Raw genomic sequence first — 14,895 nt, 5'->3', positions numbered from 1 at the left:
CTTAGGAAATTTTCTCTAGAAACAATAGCATTTTTTTTATTCTTGTGGGTGAAAAGTCTGCCCTCTGTCGATTTTCAGAATAAATTGTCTCGTCCGATTGCCCTAAGACTGGGTACAGCAGTTTGATGGACAGCAGTGAGGACTCCACGAAAGTAAGGTGAAAAGAGAATACGGTGAAAATTGAAGAAGGGTTAGCGCTGCTCTCGGACGGGAAGAGTTTGGTTGGAGGTGAACACGAGCGTTCTAGACTGAAAGAAAAAAGGGAGAAAACGCGAAAGTGGAAAAGATAAAAGAAAAATAGGGAATTGAGAGGGCCAGACCGATGCTAGGCGAAGTTGATGAGAAGAAGGGGGTGAGAGGGATCGGCTGATGGTAGTGGGTAAAGTAGGATGAGGGGGTTTCCGAAACAGCTCGCCGCTATCTCGACTGATCCGATCAAGATTAATGAACGGAGTGCGGCTTGCAAGAGAGCTCCGAACCTTCGCGCAATGCACAGGGGCACCAACTGGGCGACAGAGGCCTTCTCTCGGACTTGGTGTGGATCAGAATCCAAATATCAAGGCGCGGAGATAAAAATTTCGTTAATGTCAAGCAACGTTGACTAAAATTCTTCACTTCTTCAACTCCTTTCGGGATTTTTTGAATCAATTTCCACGGAAATTTCAATAACTCTTGTTGATAAAAATTCAGGATTCCATGAAAAAAATTAATTCAATTTGCTTGCAAAATTTTGTCCACTTTTTTATCAAAAGAAAGACGAGAAAAATGGAAGAAAATGAAATTGAATTCAAATTGCAGTGAATTCGAGAAAATTCCACTGACATTTCAGAAGATTTCGAATTCTAAAATTCACAATTAATCAATCAATCTTTTAAATTGTCAATTAATTTTTATAATTTGATTTTATTTCCATTGTAAACATTTTTTCGATTTCCTCGTCACGAAAAAAAAGATGGAAGAAATTTGAAGAAACTAAAAATTAAAAATCGATAAGAAATTGCTCACAATTTTTTTCACATGAAAAACGATAAAATTCTTCATCCCGAGAATAAGAAATATCAGAAGATACATAAAATAACAGTTACATTCGTCATTGTTCCCGATTTTGAATTCGAAAATCCACAATTAATCAATCAATCTTTTAAATTGTCAATTAATTTTTATAATTTGATTTTATTTCCATTGTAAACAATTTTTCGATTTCCTTCTTACGAAAAAAAAGTTGGAAGAAATTGGAAGAAAATAAAAATGTAATTAAATTAAACCCAATTGAAAACTAAAAATTAAAAATCGATAAGAAATTCCTCAAAATTTTTTTCACACGAAAAACGATAAAATTCTTCATCCCGAGAATGAGAAATATCAGAAGATACATAAAATAACAGGTACATTCGTCATTGTTCCCGATTTTGAATTCGAAAATCCACAATTAATCAATCAATCTTTTAAATTGTCAATTAATTTTTATAATTTGATTTTATTTCCATTGTAAACAATTTTTCGATTTCCTTCTTACGAACAAAAAGATGCAAGAAATTTGAAGAAAGTAAAAATGTAATTAAATTAAACCCAATTGAAAACTAAAAATTAAGAATCGATAAGAAATTCCTCAAAATTTTTTTCACCCGAAAAACGATAAAATTCTTCATCCCGAGAATGAGAAATATCAGAAGATACATAAAATAACAGTCACATCCGTCATTGTTCGCGACATTCTTTTGCCCCGCGAATGTCAAAATTGCTTCTATTTTCAGGCTCGATACTTCAAACGTGGAGGATTGGACGTTGTCCACGCGACAGGTATCATTGATAATACGAGGACCACTAACAAGCCTGCTGGTGGCTACTGCCAAGCCCGGAGGTAAACTGTCAACCCTGGGTCGAGACGAGCGATAAAAATACACGGTCCACGAGTTGCTTAGTAGACTACGCTCTCTTAATGAATCTCGGGGAACTCGCGGTTGGACCGCCCACGTCAAGGAGACAAGTCTGTCTCATATAGAAGGGATGCACAACGGCTCAGGACGGATACCCAGCTACCGTCTGCAAGTTGTTACGATGGATATGCAGCTGCCAGGAATGCGGACGAGTCACGTGTGCCTTAATTAATTGATTCGATGTTGGAGAGTGACCAGGTATCAGGGAATTCTCCCGGGTTGAATAAAAATACGTCGAAATATATTTCGGGTAGTTTAACCACGTGACATATAAAAGCGGCAAAAAATGCTGTATGCGAAATATATGGGAAATATACTTTTTGAGAAGTAGACGAGACACTGCGGACAGCGCCCCTCGCGTCCTTCTAGAAATTCACAATTTCAGCTGTGCAAACGACTGCTGATATTTCCAGAACTACAAGTCGCAGAAACCCAAATAAAAAATCATTCTATTCGTCTCAAAATTCCCTTCATTTCCAGTGCAGCATGTGTCGACGACTTCTCAATAGTTACGCCCAAAAAAAATATCAGGTATCAGGGAATTCTCCCGGGTCGAATAAAAATACGTCGAAATATATTTCGGGTATTTTAACCACGTGACATATAAAAGCGGCAAAAAATGCTGTATGCGAAATATATGTGCTGGGTACAAGTACTTTTTCTACTGATCAAAAGTATTTTTTTTGTGTACCTAGATGAACCAAACTCCTTCATACGAGCTTACGCCAGTTTCTTCCACTTCCTTTTGTCCCCGACGACAGCAAGCGGACACCTCCCCTTATCTCAAACGCACAGGCAAAACTTTATTTGAGATGCAAAGTTGTCTCTCGTCCTAGGGGAATATCACTCAGAGGCTCGTCAGTTGTGCGCAGTAGAAGTGTCAGCCCCCCTTGAACAGTAGCGACCGAAAAGGGCTCCAGGGAAAGAATGTCTGCATGTATACGTACATCCGCAGTGAGCGTTGATGTATTCAGAGGGAGAGCCGATGCTTTGTAATTACGGAACCTGATAAATGGAGTCATGACTCGTTAATCCCCTCCAATTACATCTAATAGGGACTGCCAGTACAACGGGTGCTGTCTTCCGTGCACGTTATTTTCGTCGGCTGACGTCAAAACCCCAGTCAAAAAAATTTCCTCATCTGTGGGTCGATAACTTCATCTTCCCTCAATCCTGCGTTGATTCATACTGAAAGTATTCGCGATGCGAAGCATCTCAAAAAAATCTCAGATCATTCGTTTTTGTTCATTTCTCCCATTCCGTAGAATTCGAAAATAATAAAAACCCCGCTTATCTATCGAACACGGTATGGCCATCCCACTGACGACCCTGAAACATCGAGAATTATTATAAAGCACCTTCTGTCGGACGTATAGATGCTATCGTTCCGAGGTGAACGCGCAACTTGGTTTCTCGTCCCGTAGAATCCTGACGTGCCAAGCAAGACTTCTCAGAGGCCCATACCCAACGATACGACGACCACCCATTTCCCGTCTCCTTCGTTGGTGCTTGGCATGTAGATCCACATGATTACACTCTCTCTCAAGAGAGCTTGAGCAATAAAATGGTAGACGCACGCGCACCATTAGTCTCCCCCATCCCCAGTACACGATTACCGATTGACCTCAGCTGAGGCCTCACATGTGACTGCCAACGACAGCTAAATATCGATGAAATTGACGGGTGGAAAAACATTTCGCCGCCAATCCCAAATAATTAACTGACAAAATATCCCCGATAAGAGAGGTATCGTGTAATGCAACATGCGGCAAGAAACTCAATATACATGGGCGGAGGTACGTGCGCACGGGCGTCTCCCATTCGCCTCTTAGTTGCCACCCTCTTCCGTGGTGGCACACGAGGAGAGCACCCTGCTACCACAGCCTGCAACATCACTGTATGAAGCCTTATACACACGCGTGCGCGGCCCTCTTCCTGCTCTCTTAAAAAAAAAAAAAAAAAAAAAAAAAAAAAAAAAAAAAAAAAAAAAAAAAAAAAAAAAAAAAAAAAAAAAAAAAAAAAAAAAAAAAAAAAAAAAAAAAAAAAAAAAAAAAAAAAAAAAAAAAAAAAAAAAAAAAAAAAAAAAAAAAAAAAAAAAAAAAAAAAAAAAAAAAAAAAAAAAAAAAAAAAAAAAAAAAAAAAAAAAAAAAAAAAAAAAAAAAAAAAAAAAAAAAAAAAAAAAAAAAAAAAAAAAAAAAAAAAAAAAAAAAAAAAAAAAAAAAAAAAAAAAAAAAAAAAAAAAAAAAAAAAAAAAAAAAAAAAAAAAAAAAAAAAAAAAAAAAAAAAAAAAAAAAAAAAAAAAAAAAAAAAAAAAAAAAAAAAAAAAAAAAAAAAAAAAAAAAAAAAAAAAAAAAAAAAAAAAAAAAAAAAAAAAAAAAAAAAAAAAAAAAAAAAAAAAAAAAAAAAAAAAAAAAAAAAAAAAAAAAAAAAAAAAAAAAAAAAAAAAAAAAAAAAAAAAAAAAAAAAAAAAAAAAAAAAAAAAAAAAAAAAAAAAAAAAAAAAAAAAAAAAAAAAAAAAAAAAAAAAAAAAAAAAAAAAAAAAAAAAAAAAAAAAAAAAAAAAAAAAAAAAAAAAAAAAAAAAAAAAAAAAAAAAAAAAAAAAAAAAAAAAAAAAAAAAAAAAAAAAAAAAAAAAAAAAAAAAAAAAAAAAAAAAAAACGAGGTCGTACACACATGCGGGGTATCAGGATTTTTTCATCGCATGCACCTTCAACCAGTGCATGTTCTCCCTTATTTAAAAAGAAATTTCAATATTTTTTTTCCTCTACAGCTGGTCTCGAAATCTCCTGTAAGAATCTAACGTGACGCAGCGAAAAAGGTCGTATTCATGGCAATCAGCAATTGGAGTATACACGATGATATGCCAAGAAAAGCCAGTAGCTTTCATGACTGGAAGCCCGTATTCACATCTGCAACCCCTCCGAAAAAATACCATGACGTTAGAGAGAGGTTTTTTGTTGGGCTTTTGTGTTCAAGGCCCTCTCGCCCACATACAACATTGCGTTATTACTCTCTCCTGCTCGATAACCCCTCGCCACAGGGGTATGAAAAGGCCTAGTGGGGTATAGATTCCGATAAAAGTTCCCCTTTTTCCACGTCACGAGGTGAAAATATCGATTTTCTCGCTGTTGCCACTGCAGTTCGTCCTGAAGCCATTTTGGATGGAGAAAATTATTAAACAAAAAGTAAAACTGTCATTCAAATGAGAAGTCGCATTAAATTTACGAAACATTTATTCAGTTATTTATTCACATTAAGATTGTATTTCCTCAATTTCTGTTCTTTAATCTTTAAAACTTTGAATATCTTCATATGAACATAAGCACTATCGCGTGTCCTCTTGAAACCATCATTATATACTTATGTTACAACTCTCTATATACAGAATTAAGGTAAAAGTATTCATTTTTCGCACGCATAACGACCACGAAACCCCTCTAGAATCAGCGACTCGTGCTACGACTAATCGACGCTAATTATACTGAATCATTATCAGGAATTCAACGTTTATACTCTATTATGTATAATGTTTCGGCTTAGACGCTAATTTGTATTACACCTATGGTATTGTTTTGGTATGTCGTCACAGCGAATGTGCATTTAGGGATCATTTGACATCTACTCGATCAAAGTTTATTTTCATTTACGGTTGATACACTATTGGTCGTTATTCATGTTCCTTTATTTTTGATAAAAATAGATGACTATTTGAAACAGTGATATTTACAACTGATTTCGCTTGTAGATATTTACATTTGAGTTTAATCAACGTTCAAATGATAAAACGTGACAAGTCAATTCTGAAGATTTTTCAATATTTTTTCGTAGTCATTTATTATCGAGATTATTCCATGTTTGATGGCGCGATCACTTTTTCAAACGTGAATCGTCAGTATTCAATATATTTCCTCGAAAATGTGAACGAAAATGGAGATGACTGAATGGAATTTATTGCCGCTTACTCGCATCTATCCTTAAACTTTCACAAAGTCCTATCAACGATTGAATTTCCGAGACGAACAAATTTTTCAAATTTTAAATCACACGTAGTACCCTAGCCCCCCTGAACGTAAATATGAACATGCCACTCATGTTACCTTTACATCTACCTATTTACACCTAAACCGAGTACGTATGTACAATTTCATGAAAATTAAAACCTAGAAACTACAATTTTCAGAATCTCTAAACACGGGTACTGTTGCATTATCATCAGAAACTGGCCTCGCCACGTCTAGAATCGACACAGCTTCAAATACAAGTATTAGTCAATGTCTCAGAATGGCACATTTTGCAAATGCATTTCCACAGAAATTCACCCACTCCGACATTTTCAGAATAGCCCCCACACATTCTTCTAATCTTCAAAATGAGCATTGATTGGTACACTAATAACTCTAAAATTCACTGGATCAAATTTGTCCCGATAACAGCTGTCTCAGAGCCACTGATAAGACGGTGCCACATCGTTGACATCCACGAAATTGGTCAGGTCGCTGAGCTTTCCAGGCAATGGCGACGTCTGCTGACGTTACAGTGCTGTTAGATCATAGTCCGATTTGATGACAGTCGTTGGAACAGCAGCTGAAATTCCTGGTGGACTTGTTGCGGGCGCCAGAGGGCTGATGCTCCCCGAGTTCATGTGCCCCAATGATCCACCAGTGCTGTCCATCATTCCATTAGCCTGCAGATGACTCAGCTGGGCCTGAAGGTGTGTCAATGAATGCGGATGGCCTTGGAAATTCGTATGAGAGCCATGAGGATGCGGAAGGCCAGCACTGACACCGTGAAAATCACTCATATCTAGACTACCATCGAGACTCGTATTCTCCAGCTTAAACTCACAAGGTGAATTGTTGTTGTTCTTCTTCTGGCTGTTATTGTTACCACCACCTGACTTGGTACGACTGGATCCCTTGCTCGGCTTAGCCTGCGGCTGGCCATTGGCATTTTTCCGCCTGACGTTCTTTGTGTTTGGCATCTTGTTGTCCTTCTTCCATTTCATCCGTCTGTTCTGAAACCAAATCTTGATCTGACGCTCCGACAGGGTCAGCATGTGGGCAATCTCGATTCGCCGTCGTCTTGTTAAGTATCGATTTGTATAAAACTCCTTCTCAAGCTCGAGTATTTGTTGTCTTGTGTACGCTGTTCGCTGGCGTTTGGACTCTACACCAGGCTGGTAGGATGGATTCGCTGGAAGAATAAATACGAATTTGTTATGGGTCAGGTATTCTTTATATTTGGGGTGAAAAGTGAGGCTAAGAAATGCGGATTTTCGGTGTTTGTCTGATTTATCAGAGGAACGCAGTGATTTCGCGAGACGAGACGAGACAAGAAACTGCATCATCTCGTCTCGTCTCGTATCGAAATACGAGAGCAATTTCTTCTCTCGTCTCGCCTCGCCTTTCGCTTCTCTCGTTCTCGACCGGCTTTTCTCGTTCCGTCTCGTTTCTCTCACTGTCTCGAATGACCCTTCTCGTCTCGTTTCGTACTGAAGAGACATGACTGCATCTTCTTGTCTCGTCTCATACTGAAGAGACATGACGAGACAAGAAAATGCGGTTTCTTGTCTCGTCTCGTACCGAAGTACGAGAGCAATTTCTTTTCCCGTCTCGTCGAGAATTGAGAGATTCTCTCGTCTCTCGCTTCTCTCGTTCTCGACCGGCTTTTCTCGTTTCGTCTCGTACTGAAGAGACATGACTGCATCTTCTTGTCTCGTCTCATACTGAAGAGACATGACGAGACAAGAAAATGCGGTTTCTTGTCTCGTCTCGTACCGAAGTACGAGAGCAATTTCTTTTCCCGTCTCGTCGAGAATTGAGAGATTCTCTCGTCTCTCGCTTCTCTCGTTCTCGACCGGCTTTTCTCGTTTCGTCTCGTACTGAAGAGACATGACTGCATCTTCTTGTCTCGTCTCATACTGAAGAGACATGACGAGACAAGAAAATGCGGTTTCTTGTCTCGTCTCGTACCGAAGTACGAGAGCAATTTCTTCTCCCGTCTCGTCGAGAATTGAGAGATTCTCTCGTCTCTCGCTTCTCTCGTTCTCGACCGGCTTTTCTCGTCTCGTCTCGTTTCTGTCACTGTCTCGAATGACTCTTCTTGTCTCGTCTCGTCGTGTCTCTTGTCTCGTTTCTCTCGCGTCAAAATACTTACTGTTCGTCCAATTCCTTCAAGTTCCTCACGAATTTGGAATAATTTTCATTCATAGGACTTTGAAACATCATGCTTAAACATTTTAACTAGGACTCGTATCCTAGGCTTCCCTTTCCGATCGCATTCAATACGAATAAACCAATCGCTAGACAAACAAAAACAAAACCAAAAACCGACGAAATATTTCACGTATCAACCTCGATCTTTATTCATGGGAATAGCCTGTACCAAAAGTGAATTGTTGCGTCATTGACATGAGTTCAATTGGAGTTATTGAAGCTGATAATGCCTCGACACTGAAATATCTCCCCTGTCGGTGAGTCCAAACCCATTCAAGAGTGACACTCAACCATAATAAAATATCCGACGAAAAAAAAAAACAACAACACCAGTAGAACATTAGACTATCACCATCGCTCAATCACTTTCAGCTGAATGAAAAAATCCCTCGCGCTGTTAATGATATTCGGTCACTTCAAACTATGACCGCACATTGATTGCAGTATTCCGTCTGAATAAAAATCCATACCTGCATAATTGCGACACTGTTTGGTATTATGATTTATGCACACAGGACCTTTTCAATCACGCGTAATAATCTTTGTGGAAAAGATTCTTGACATCAGTTTATGCGTAGTTTCTCTAGTTGCACACGTGTCAGGAAAAAGGTAGTATAAATATTCATGACTCCTTTTGAATACTGATGAGAATGATTTTTGTTGTGATTATGTAATCAAAATCAATAGTGTCTCGAGGACAATAGACGCACATGTGATGCATTTTTTATTAATTCGTATTGAAAAACCTGAGGCCAGATAAATACGAGATTATTACAACTTGGTGGAGTGATTCCAAGGCCGTTGAGTCGAGATGAATGCCATTTGTCAATGGAGTAAAACAAAGAGGAATGAAAAAGGAGCTGTGAGAGACCCTCGGACAATGCTGGAGTGCCTCGGGCGCACGGAACACATCAAACTCCTAGTGTGCTTCAAGATAAAGGCGCGTGAATGAGACGGATGGGTCAAAAATCACATACATAATATCCAGTAACAGTTATACCAACAAAACGAGAGCTTTCTATTCCTCAAACCTAGTCACGACTGAGGAATCAGTTGTCCCGGTGAATTGTGTCCCCTGGACATTGAAAAACTGGTGGAGATTACGTTTGAAGTTTGAAACAAATGGATGTGTTTGTTGTCCGTATGAACAGCGAGTCAAAGGAAGAGGAATGGGAAGAGTTTAGAATCCGTGCAGACGCATTCCATTCCAACCCGGGGCTGACCATTGTGGGGTCTGGCCTTCGGCATTCGAAGGGAAGATTGCGGCTGCCGTCGGACTAGCCATACCATTGTCCGAACCTGAAACCCAAGACCACGAGCGCCAATCACAGGTCGCTATTTTCGTTATTTCTGATTTCAGTTCTTTTTTTAAGGGGAAATGGAAGTCCTGCGTTTATATGAATCTTTAGAATTGTGTTGTCTCCTGCAATTATTATTTTTTGTTCAATAAAGTACTTCGTTGACTCAACAATGCGATAATCGAGGCGATAAAGTAATTTCAGAGATAGAAATTAATAATTGTAGGAGAAAACAGGATTCAGTAGCGAAGTGGTAAAACGGTACAAGTCAATTTTGACTATTGACCATTTTTTCATGAATAACTCGGAATCTAAGGGAGATAGCAAAATTTTTGGTTGAACCTTTTTTGTAGAGCTGAATGAGAGCTATAACAAATGTAATTAGGAAAATTTCGCTATCTCCCTTAGATTCGGAGATATTCCTCAAAAACTCAACTGGGAGATGAGTCGATTTAAATCGTTTTACCACTTCGCTATTGAATTCTAAGATTTGATGTAGACAAAGGGGTTCCGTTTCCCCTTAAGACACTTCTGCAGCAATTATAATATATGGGAATAGAAGGAAGTCGGGTATAGAGCTGAGATTTTGAGAATGAATTATGTCAGTAATTTACAAAATTTGTCCCGAAAGTCCCGACACGATTGTCCGTATCGATTTGTGTGGAGGAAAGAATTAAAATTATCATTTGTACAGAGCCTTGTGAGACACTTTTCAACGAGGAATGACGAGCATGGACAACGGATTGAGAATCCAAATAGGGGCGGGTGGGGTAAAATGGACACTAGACTTTTGTTTAATTATTCATAACTCAGAAACAAATTTATCAACTGAGCTCGGTTTAGGCTCGGCACAAGGGGAACGAGTTGTTCTTTGCATTGAAGAGAAATTATTGAATTTTATCAACATTTCGACCTCTCATTAACATTTTAAAAAAGTGACAAGGGTCCGTTTTACCCCAACCTCCCCTACTTACGAATGAGTTCCAAAGGAAAGACTGAGAACCGACTCCACTACTGGAAAATCCCTCAGAATTTTCGTTCGTCTAGTCCGAAACCGCTCGCCTCGGATCGTTTTTCGACATCAGAAATCCGAGAAGCGGCCTTTGTCCAAAAGAAAAACACAATATATGATTAACCCTCTTTGTCCGACCCCGGACAAAAGTGAAAAATGGATGTTTCGACGGTAAAACCGCTGTTGTGTCCTACATCGACGGAACAGTTGCAAGTTGGAGTGAGTAGTCATTTTTCGTCATTAAAGAAACTGCAAACGCCCGAACGTCGAGGTTTACTCGTTCATCGAGAGTTACGATGCAGATTTTTCCTTTTGAAGTTTCATCGGAGAAATCCCCGGGGGATATACCAATTTAACCAGAAATAAATTTCTATGGAAATCGTCGGAAAAATAGTCCACCGAGATCTATCCAATAAAAATGAAAAATCCCTCCCGCATCGAGCTATCGCTCTCCAATCCAATAAAAAATAATACCACAAGTGCACAGAGTAGAAATAGCGACAATTCTAATTCCTGAAGATAACCAGCCCCTCGCAACCGCCCAAACGTGTCGAAATCAGGAAAAAAATCGACCACACAAGAGCCCTGAGCAGGTACGCAAGAAGTAGCTATCAGGATAAATTGCGCCTCATAAGTCTCCCGTCGGTGTAACAAAACGCAAAGATAAACGGCGTCCCATAAATCGTAGAATTCGATGCGTGAGGTGTATAACGACCGCCCAACAATACAAACTATTCCAAAGACTCTAGGATTTGAGGGATGATTGAATGCGCTCGTAAGGTGTTTAACAAATAGCCTGTAAATATTTGCGGCGTGCTGATCCGGAGAGGACCGCACACCGCGTGTCGCCAACGATCAATGTCGATGTGAACTCACCGACGCCGGCGATATGATTCTTCTTCATCCACGGATAAACAACGCGTTCGCCATTTTCGTTCTCCTCCTCCTCGTCATCCATCATATGGGGCGAGCCGTCGATGGCGTCATCGTCCATGTCGTCTTGGTCGGACGGATCGTCATGATGCGGTCCCGTTGACTGCGTGTTCTGCATGTGCGCGGAATGCTGATTAGATTGATTGAGATCGGGTGAGTTGTCTCTGTGCAAGGAGTTCGTCCCCGTCGGACTGCAGACATTGCTGTCGAGTTGTGGCGTCGACTGTCCCTGGCCCTGCTGCGGTGGCGGAGGATGCCCCGGATGCTGGAGCGCGTCGGGTGGCGGTACATGACTAGTTAACAGATTCGGGGATAACGCGGTTGATCCCAGGACCGTCGTCGGCGGTGGCTGCTGCGGCTGCTGCTGCGACTGCTGATTGTGCATCGAGGGGGGGCAGGTCAGGGGGGGCTGTTGGGCCTCCGGCGGCATCGCCAGTGCGCCCACAGCATGATGATGATGGAGACTGGGGTGGTGGACCGGGTGGATCTGGTGGTGAGGATGGGGGCTGTAGTAGCTGCCGTAGCTCGCGTAGCCGCCGTTCAGCGGAACCGCCGATGCTGCACCGTAAGGGGTCGACGCAGCCTGATGATGATGCTGGTGGTATCCGTACTGCAGCTGATGCGACTGGGGGTGTGTCAGGTGGTGTCCGCTGCTGAAGAAGTCGCTCGTCGAGGAAATGTAGTTGCTCTGGCTGTACTCCTCCGTTGGGGGGAATTTCGGATCCACCACGACGGGAGATGCCGTCAAGTGGTGACTGGGCTGTTGGTGCTGCTGGTGGTAGCCACCGGCGGTCGGATTCATGAGGAACGAACTCATCTTATATTATCGTCAATTCGCTTTTTATCATTCACGAGAGGCCAATGTTCAAAGCCGCGATTAAACACTCGTACACATCACGCATTTCACAATCCCTCGAAACTCCCGCGATCCATAATCGCAAACTAATTAGGATAGTCATAAAATAACAGCTATCACAGTATGCACAACCGTCACCGATAAACCGCCGAGAGGAGTTTCGCTGGATCTTTCATGCACCGAGAGGCAAGAAACTTTTCTACACGTACCTCAAACCACCACATGAACGCCCGCCGGTTCCCGCCCACTGGAGGCCAATTACCATACCACGTGATCTGCGGCGCACCAATCAGAGCCCGGCTGTGTCCGCGACCATGATGGATAACCGGCACGCATGCAACATGTGAGTGTGGCGCCCCGAGACCACTGTGGCAGGTGCCAACAACTATTCTCGGTGGACTAGGCACTTGCTCGGCGATGATAACGATGCATTTCGCGGATTCAAAATCATTCACTGCTTCTTTCACTTATGATTAATTCCACACGATTATTTTTGATCGCGGATTTTTTTTTGTCGGCACTTTTTTGCAATTTTTGAGCGGTAGAGAACAAGAGTTTTGGTTTTAAATGTCGGATCGATTGGTGGAACACTGGTTTATGGGGTTTTGAGGGGAAAATATGGCGCGGAGTGGCCACTGGTGGAGATCCGAAGGAGCACAGCACACAGTGCCCCAGCACAAACTCGTCTGACAACTCCGGTCCGGTTAGCGCGCTCCCTCCAGACAGCCGAGCCATCGACGTAGGCTCTCCTTGCCTGGCTGTCGAGTGGTTATCCCCACCATTTACCGCTGGCATCGTTTCCCCACCCTCGATGGTGTGCGAGGCCAACCCCGGCCACGAAAAACCCGGAGGGCCCCCCCGTATCATTTCCAACCGTACCCCTGCGTTTATCCCCCTGGACTCGGGGGATTCTGTGCGCTACGTAAAAGGGGAGTCACTCCTACACGCGCGCTTCTCAACACGCCTACAATATCCATCTTCGAATGGGAATTATCTCGACTAGTTGGGCAACTCCGGGCGGGTGCGGTGAGTTTTTAAATTTTACTGACGATTGTTGAATGTTTTATGGCTTTATTGGGGCTAGAGGGCAAGACAGACGCAATTTTGAAATAGGTTTAGGAATGTTTAGCCAAAATCGCAAGTACGCGGAGAGAAATGTTCAGTTAAAATTTGGGAACTCACAGTTCACCGATTCCCTCACGGAAAAATATGGATGCGAACAAGTCTTTATGGGGTATTTTATTTATTGTGGCTTCCCGATGGTGTGATTTTACACATTACCTTATTTTTAGTTATATTTTTAGAGGGTTTTAGCAGGTGAATTATCATTTTGAACATAAATTTAATGAGAGCCCGTAGATAAGGAAATAGTATATTTCGTAATGAGTGCAAAAAGTATTTTTTGGCGAGTGGGAGGTTATAATCCCACGAGCTAAAAAACATTTTTTCACGAGTTACGAACAATATTTTTCATCACAATGTGCCGAAAAGTTCACTTTTCGTCACAGCGTGATGAAAAATTAGTTTATTTATCTCACTTAGGAATTTATTCCGAAGACATTTTTCATTTTTGCTGCACACTAATGCAATAATTTTAGCATTCACAATGTATAAGAAGAATGGCGTTATCACACAGTGAAATTGCCTCATTTGGATTTATCAATTCCTTTCGATTAAATCCAGAGTGGACAGTCAGTCCTGGCAATACATACGGGGGAGGTGCCCACATAACGATAATAATCTCGACTAGTTCTCCAATTTCCCGCATATCCGGTGCCTACACTGTTAGAAATTTCTTGAAATTTCAGTCACAATTTCATCTGAATTTTCAATCTTCTGAGTTTGAATTCAATTCAGTAGTGAAGTGGTAAAACAGTAAGGGGAGACTACTATGAGTTTTAAAAGTCGTAGGTTATTGGAGTGAGACTTTTACGTTGAAGAACGATTATATAGATCTGAAAACGAATAATTAGTGCAAAAAAAAATTTTGTTTATTATTCGTTTGCCCGAAATCGCTGAAAATGCTAAATACAGTCCAGGGCCTCCAATTTTTGAGCTACAAAAGATTTTTTTCTTTCAAAATTTTTGGAAAAATGTGTGGATTAACAATTATGAGCCAGTTTTTTGGAATTCGACTCCTACACAGCTGATTTCGGTTTTTTTCATATAAAAAAATTCACTATTTGTGTAAAAAAATACAAAAAAAGCAAATTTAGCCATGTAAGAGGCGAATTAAAAAAAAATAGCTCGTAATTGTTATTCCACATATTTTTCCGAAAATTTTGAAAAAAAAAATCCTTTGTAGCTCATAAATTGGAAGCCCTGGACTGTTTTTGGCATTTTAAGCGTTTTCGGCCAAACGAACAATAAAAATTTTTTTTTGGCAATAATTATTCGTTTTCAGATCTATATAATCGATCTTCAACGTATCAAAAGGTTCTCTCCAATAACCCACGACTTTTAAAACTCATAGTAGTCTCCCCTTAAGTCAACTCATCTTCCAGTTGAGTTTTTGAGGAATATTTCCGAATCTAAGGGAGATATCGAAATTTTCGTAATTACATTTGTTGTAGCTCTCAATCGGCTCTACAAAAAATGTTATATTAAAAATTTTGCTATCTCCCTTAGATTCCGAGATATTCATT

At 40.3% G+C, this 14,895-nt stretch overlaps 1 protein-coding gene across 1 annotated transcript; it reads right to left on the bottom strand.

The window, feature by feature from the left end:
- Positions 1 to 5,151: 5,151 nt before the first annotated feature.
- Positions 5,152 to 12,211, bottom strand: LOC107039069 (homeobox protein Hox-A4). The gene is made up of 2 exons (XM_015258510.1): positions 11,338 to 12,211; positions 5,152 to 7,129 (listed from the first exon to the last, which is right to left on the bottom strand). Exons 1-2 carry the CDS (start codon positions 12,209 to 12,211, stop codon positions 6,468 to 6,470), a joined length of 1,536 nt encoding a protein of 511 aa, XP_015113996.1. The 3' UTR covers positions 5,152 to 6,467.
- Between the last annotated feature and the right edge of the window lie 2,684 nt (positions 12,212 to 14,895).

Source organism: Diachasma alloeum, unplaced genomic scaffold (genome assembly GCF_001412515.2).
Source record: "Diachasma alloeum isolate Michigan unplaced genomic scaffold, Dall2.0 Dall_scaffold_00291, whole genome shotgun sequence".
Taxonomy (NCBI): Eukaryota; Metazoa; Arthropoda; class Insecta; order Hymenoptera; family Braconidae; genus Diachasma; species Diachasma alloeum.
This window is presented reverse-complemented; position numbering and strand designations above follow the sequence as displayed.

What these genes read in the sequence shown, in the direction of transcription:
- LOC107039069 (XM_015258510.1), bottom strand. Translation starts at nt 12,211, where the DNA reads ATGAGTTCGTTCCTCATGAATCCGACCGCCGGTGGCTACCACCAGCAG. An exon ending in GAATCATATCGCCGGCGTCG is followed by an intron (nt 7,130 to 11,337) that starts GTGAGTTCACAT and finishes TTATTCTTCCAG; the next exon opens with CGAATCCATCCTACCAGCCT.